We start from the raw sequence: 7,372 nt of genomic DNA, 5'->3' as shown, positions 1-7,372 counted from the left end.
CATTTTTTGAATATTTTTCCCTTAACATCATTTACTCTCGATCTGATACCATTATTAATTCACATTGTACGGTTGTAATGTGTAATTCTACGAAATAAAAATTATCAATTTAATAAATTTAAAAAAACAATATAAACATGTTGCCATTTAAATAAAAACTATAGGTTATTTAATTGGTAAACTATCAGATGGAATGACTAAAATATTTACAAATGTGGCAATAATAATTATTGCAAATATTCTAAATGAGACAAAGCGATCACAGAAAGTTGATTAACCTTCACAACCTTAAGCGTAATATAAAACTTATTCATTCTACCTTTACATTATTATTCTAGAAGCGCATAACATTAAAATTATAACAAAGTGTTCAACAAAAATTCGGACAAAGTTGATACTAGCAATAATTCTAAATGAAAGAATAAATAATACGTATCGGCTTACGATTTTATTAAAACACCATACAAGTAACGATCACAGTATAACGATAAGGCCGAATATTCAAAAGATGGATCTTTAAGGCCGAAGTGATTAAAAAAAGGGAGTTTTATAATACAAAATCAATTAGGGGGCGATTAAATGACACAATAAATAGATATAATTAAATAAATACTACATATTATTATTTATAATATTTGTGACTAGCCGGAGTTAAAAATATAATTGATTTAATTAAAAAACAAAATAATTTACATTATAATATTTTGTTCCCTTGTCAAGACGTAAGCATTAATAGATATCTCAAATAATAATATTAACCAGCGTCGATTATGTTGAATATTTAAAGTAGAATTTGTGTTCAAACTCCATCATTTTCATTCATTGAAAATACTGGTCAAAAATACATGGAGAGTTAGTTGTAATGTAATTACTTAATGGTATACGGGTGAAGTATTAGTGAGGAATTTATTATTTTTTTTCAATGATTGATATTATGCAAGATTTAAGAATGCAACATTATTCATTGAACATACATAATTTGGAACAACTATCCCTATTAGAAAAAATGTACCGGATAGGAATTGGACCCACACATATACATTGGATTTAATTTAGAGACCTGGACACCGTCTAGAAATCTAAGTTAATATTATTAAAATATCTTGATTTCAACATGTATACCCAATTTCAAAACACTTTAAAAAAATAGGGCATCGGACAGGACTTGCATCCATTGTATTCCGGCCAATGTGCTTTATCAGTTTAGCCATTTGCACCCTACTTAATTATGACGACATTATTAATAGTCATACAACTGAAGCACTTAATAAATTTAGACAATATAGGTAACTGGCTTCATACCTCGACCTTGATTTTAAATAACATAGCATTAAATGCATGATTGTTAAGAAATTTCCGCGTGATTGATAGTTGCATCCAGTGCTTCGACATTCCGTTTCCGATTCAAGTAAAAAAATATATAAGTATTGGTTCGGTTCTAGTTTTTGTTCCGAAAAAAATAGCTTTCGGTTCAGCTCCGAGTGAATAACTTTTAAATATTTTTATTTGTATTAAATATTTATTTTCTACCATAATTTAGAACATTATTTTATGGTACCTGTATGATAACCCGGCGCCACGCTCTGAAAGCAATGGTTATGCTGCACCTCAAGGCTGTAGTCATAAATTTTTAAAATAATATATGAGAATTAAAAGTAAGTAATTATAATTATATGTAAGATCATGCTAACGTGCGTGTTTGAATATGTACCGAACCGAAAAAACTGATATTTTTTTTTTAGTATGGTTTTGATTTTCGTTCCAACAAAAATAACGGTTTCTCTGGTTTTTGGTTCAGTACCGGTTCGAAGCCCTGGTTGTATCTATAACTTCTAATACTATTTTTTCTGGGATTTTTTATAGGTATGCTTCTGAGGTTGTTCCAAATTTCTTATTAGTATACAGTAGAACCTTGATTATCTGGATTAATTGGGTATGAAGATAGTTCAGATAACGATAACTCTGGATAATTGAAAAAATTATAAAATATCTATTTTTCTTCCAAAATAAACACCTTTTAACAATTTTTTAATGACAAATTGATTTTTTTACTAATTATTTATTTTAAATTGTGCCTTTTTCTTGTAATCACAAGGCACTGATAATCAAAAAGAAATGCGGATAGCCGAGGTTCTATTGGCTTTAAATTAGAATATTATTGAAAAAAGATTTCCAAGTTCTTGAAAGAAAATTTTACACCATCCCAAATTTAACTTCATATTTTTTACAACCAACAGGTAGCTATAGACAATATTTGAAATGATGGAGTTTAAACGCAAAAGAATCAAAATAATATCTTTGCCAGGTTCAGTATTTTTACTTGGCTAGCAAAATATCTAATCGATACTTAATCGGTATCCTGTAGATTATTTTCAAAACTCATGTAAAATATTATTTTTCCTAAATTTCCTAAATTATCTCAAGTGTTAATTTAAATTTGTACAATGCTCTAAATCTTCATTTTGTAAAAAATGCATTAGGCCTACAATTATTAAGTGTGCCAATATTATTACGTTTATCAATTTTTATATGTTACAAATCGATAATTATAACTTATTGCTCTTTTTTTTGTAGAATAATTTATTATTTTTATGGAAGGGAATCGGTAATACATTTTTTACATATAAACAATACGTATGTGCATTATGTTAACTATGAGTCAGACAAAAGGTAATTTAGCAGCTCAACATATTTAATAGATGCAAATGGTGCATTAAAATGTAGCTTAACTTCAAGGTTTTGTTATGGTTTCAAGTATTTTCTTTATTATCAATGGTAATAAACTGTCTCACTTATGGACATATCCACGACCGTGTAAACAGTTCGGATATAAGAAAAGCACAAAGAAAACATGCACAGATATCATATATCCAACTTAATAAAAAAATGTGAGAAGTAGATTTCGTAAAGTCAATACTTACACACATTTAATGCTGTTCGAAAATCTAAATTGAATGCATTGATTATAAATTAAGCAAAGTTTTTGCTAAGCTGTGATAATTTCATCTAACAGTTTTGTTGTTTCTTAAATGTGTACACAATTGAGGATAATGGAACTTAGTTCAAATCTCTCTGAAAGCCTGTTTAATTTTTTTTCATATAGGTAAGTAAAGGTTTTAACTAGGATATAACATTCTTAACTCATTTTTTTTTGGGATATGTCGTTCAATCCGTGCAGGCCAATAAATCTAAATATAAGTCCATGGCGAGTGGAGATTTATTAACTTTACTTCAAGAATTTTCATTACGGATTGTGATAAAATGTTTCGACCGCCTTGTAATGACAGACAATGGATTGGAGATTTATATGCGATTGGAAATTATACACGATCGAATTTAATAATACATTTATTTACACTTGACTAGATACATGATATTCAATAATTCCGTTCACCATAATTGTATTGGATGGCAGTTGAACAATAAATTACTGGTCTAAACATCAGGTTATTTACAATATAATATCTTTACAGAAAACCTTACCTTGGTTCAATTTCTATTGCTAATTTCAATAATCTCTTAGAAACAATACTGATAATTTTATCTTACCTAATCTATGAACTTATTACGATAATGATAAATTAATCAATTCGTGATCCAATAGATGCCTTCTTCATTCAAATTCATAAATTTTTTTCATTACACGATTCATTGATTGATTTTTTTCAAATAAATACATTCTGTTTTAAAACACTTACATATATCACAATATCTTTTTAAATTCAGATCTGCTCGAGAGTTACAAATACAATTAATATTTCAATTTATTCACATACATATTTTAATATATTCTGTAAAAAACAACAAAATACATATTCTGTTTCACTTCAATGTCGGCTCAGAGAATTGTTACCGAGTTACATTGAAATGTGGTTCAAATTATTCACTGATAAATAAAATAAAATAATATTGCTTACATACAAGAAATATTTGCAAATAAGATAAGATTAGATGACAAGAGATACGAGTTATTGCTATGAGCGTGAGTTATTGCAATATCTCTTTATATCCATTGCCTCATTACAAAGTAATTAATGATGATCACTGAAATTAAGGGCATCACCGACAAACTCATCTATCTGATCTGATCGCTTTAGCCGTTGTTATTTCAGTCGCTTTTGTGATGACGCCGCTTCATCCTGAAGGCGCACGTTTTCTTCCTTTGACGCCAACCAGTGATCATCAGTTATTGCAATACACGACAACAAAAATTATTGAGACTCATTTCAAGACTATATATTTCTTACATAAGACATTTTTCCCAAGGGAAAGTGTTAAGATAAAACTAAAATCAGATTTGGTTTTTCACAATTAAATATTATTGCTCTTTGACTAAGATTTTTATGTTAATCAAATCAAATATTATCATAAGAAATAAATTGATGAGAATGTAAACACCAAATTCTATTAAATGTTTCAGTTTTAACGGTACGATTGCATTGTCTGGGTAGTTAAAGAAGGATGTGTTATCACGAGATAAAAATATTCTTCACTAATTTAGTTTTTTGTACGCAGTCAATACAAGAAGCTTGTGCGCTTACTTTAAAAAGACATAAAAAAAATGAAGCAAATACTGATTTCAGTTGATTGGTCAAAAATGTGAGGAAAATGTTTCAGTTTCATGTAGAATTAGATCATGCCGAAGCCTTCGCTTCCTTCATTGATGGCCCAGAGGAGGGCGTTGACAAATTGCTCGTAGCAGTCGTAGTCGGGGAGGCATAGCTGGTTGAAGCACGTGTGCGCCGTCGGGAGGGCGCCGAACGTGTGGGCCGCTGTCAGTTGAAAGCGGGGACTTAATTCCTATAAACAGTAAAAAGCATCACATGAGTTAGAGACAGAACAGTTAGGTTGCAATTATTGTATTAACTTTCTGTAACATTCTTAGATTTAGAAAACAGAAGAGGACTAATAGGTATTATATGCAACAATAATTGCGTCACCCACAGTGGCCGTGCGGCTTAAGCATTGGACTATAACGCCGTGGGTCCCAGGTTCGAATCCTGGGTCTGGCAAGTGCACATATTGATTTTCAATTTGTGTGTGAGTCAGGGTATGGACCCAATAAGTTGAGCAAGTGGCTGACATCCATTTCTCGTAAAAATCTGTTGATACAAACCTCTACTCTGTGGAGGCCCATATGTTCCTATTAGTATCGGACATGGTCGGAAAAAAAAAAATTGCATCACCCCATATACATATTTGATAACTAACTCTAGAATATTATCAGTGGCGTGCGGTTTGTGTAGATGCGGAGCACCCCCAGACATGTTCGATAAATTACAATCAATAATATTATACATTTATTGCACAATTTTATGGTAAATTTTACTAAACTATACTGCTTCGAATGGTTCTACATTTCATAAATTGCTTGTGAATTTCTTAATTGATTATTATTAAGTAGATGATAATATATGTATAGCAAATAGTAGGTAAATATATATTTTTCAAACAGCACCTATAACCAAAAGTCACCACACGCCAATGAAAATTATACATCGAAAATGTCAGGACTTGGCATACAATTTAACTCTAGACTATGTACAGCTTAGTACAGTCAGTTTAAAGGATTTAGTTAGAAAATTTAAGTTAATTCAAAGTTATATCAGCTATGAAATTGAATGAAGGAAAGCCGACAAAGCTTGTGATTTAAGCTTACCTGAAAACCTCCAGGAGGTAACTGCGAACAGCCAGTTGTGAATTGTAAAAGTCTCGCTCTTTCTTCTGTAGAGAAGTTGGTGAGAGCAGCCCAGAACCAACCCAGCACTCGCTCAAACTCCCGCCCGCTTTTGTTAACCAGCGCATGCGCTTTCCAGTCTGAAACCGACACTTCTCCAGTTCCACATACTAAAAGCTGGAATCAAACACATCTATATATTAGAGAGTTTATTACACTTCAATAAATATAGGAGAAATTATAGCCACATATTTCTGTGATGTCAAGGAAAAGGGAGATAAGTTGGTCAGAACAATATGAAATTCAGTTATGTATGCCACTAACCATTAAGGCCATGCATTAGTTGAGGCACGGTCTAAAAAGATCGTTGCTAGGCGATGTGCGGATTGCGGTTCGCGGGTGAAAATGACGCCTGTCAAACGAAATATTATTTCTCATATAAATCCAACATACGTCCATTTTATGTTCTGTTTATTATTCTATTAGTAACAATAATAATATATTCATTGACATGTTTTCTTTTTAAAGTAAATGGGTAAAGTTTTTAGTCATCTTTACACGATTTTAGAATTAATTGGCCCGTCGCCATCACGCAGCAAAGTGACGTGTGTCTGACTCCACGTTCTCTCAATGAATGCGAAGCAAGTACAAAATTTCGTCGCGCGTACAGTTGAAAGTTATTTGGCGTTTCACTGATGCGTCACCTTAATCATAACTGTTCAAGCAAAAGTCATTATCAGCAGAAACGTAATAAACTATCGAAACTTATTTTATATAGTCTGAAGTATATCGTTGGATACATATTTATTTAACGTTTTTCTCCCTTTTTCTTGAAACCACAGTTTTATAATATAAATAATAATGTTTATTTAAAATCACCTCTAATTCATTTTCATCAAATATACTTAATAAATTATCTGGAATTAGTTGATTAAGACCCCTCAAAAATGAGTCCACCTCTTCCTTACACCGTGTTGCTAACTTGTATTGGGCTAATGCGTCTAAGTAACGATGTTTGGTGCTGTTGCAAACCTGAAAATAATATATCAGTACAAGATTACTTATCTCAAACAGGATACATATTGTACATATTAAATTAGTTTGATCCAAAGAGATCGATTGCACTACAATACTAGATGAGTTCATAAATTTTTTATTTTTTGTAGTACTATAGTAACATCTATTGATATAAAATAGAACTGACCATCTCAGTCGATAATGAAGTACTCGTCACTCGAACTTATCATATTACATATGAGGCGTCTAATTACAAAAAGCGACAAGTCCACAATTCAATATTTTTCGGGAAACAACGTTGGTTTGTTAATTAGGTTTTTTTGTGATTGTTCATCTAAATATTTTCAATATCGAATGTTCATTGTATGACATACTATTTAACGCTTGAAATACTGATACTAGGCCGTTTTTATGTCAATGGCAAATAAATCTCAGCACAAAAATATGAACCTACTACCTACAAATGAATCTGCAATGCAAAATGACGATTTTTACATTCCACCTTCATATTTTAGGCTCTATCTGACAGAAGAGGGTTTTCTTCAACATCATTGTTTTGATAGTGCGTAATATAATATTATTAAAATTTACTGAGTGAAAATTTAGATTCAATAACAAATTTATGCGATTTACAAACAATGCTCGTTAAAAATATCCACTGGTAAAAACCGTCTATGG

The 7,372-nt window shown here is 31.0% G+C and overlaps 1 protein-coding gene across 2 annotated transcripts in view; it reads right to left on the bottom strand.

Annotated features, from left to right (window-relative positions):
- Positions 1-3,102: 3,102 nt before the first annotated feature.
- Positions 3,103-7,372, bottom strand: part of LOC147078532 (apoptosis-resistant E3 ubiquitin protein ligase 1) — an 87,191-nt gene continuing 82,921 nt past the window's right edge. For both annotated transcript variants that reach the window (XM_085960197.1, XM_085960198.1), the window contains exons 15-17: positions 6,557-6,709; positions 5,660-5,854; positions 3,103-4,800 (exon numbers count right to left, since the gene is read on the bottom strand). In XM_085960197.1, the coding sequence (XP_085816323.1) occupies positions 4,630-4,800; positions 5,660-5,854; positions 6,557-6,709 (519 nt within the window). In that variant the 3' untranslated portion in view covers positions 3,103-4,629. The remainder of the gene's footprint in view (positions 4,801-5,659; positions 5,855-6,556; positions 6,710-7,372) is intronic.

Source organism: Rhyacophila brunnea, unplaced genomic scaffold, assembly GCF_057557595.1.
Source record: "Rhyacophila brunnea isolate RB1 unplaced genomic scaffold, BYU_Rbru_1.0 scaffold_11, whole genome shotgun sequence".
In the NCBI taxonomy this organism is placed as follows: domain Eukaryota; kingdom Metazoa; phylum Arthropoda; class Insecta; order Trichoptera; family Rhyacophilidae; genus Rhyacophila; species Rhyacophila brunnea.
This window is presented reverse-complemented; position numbering and strand designations above follow the sequence as displayed.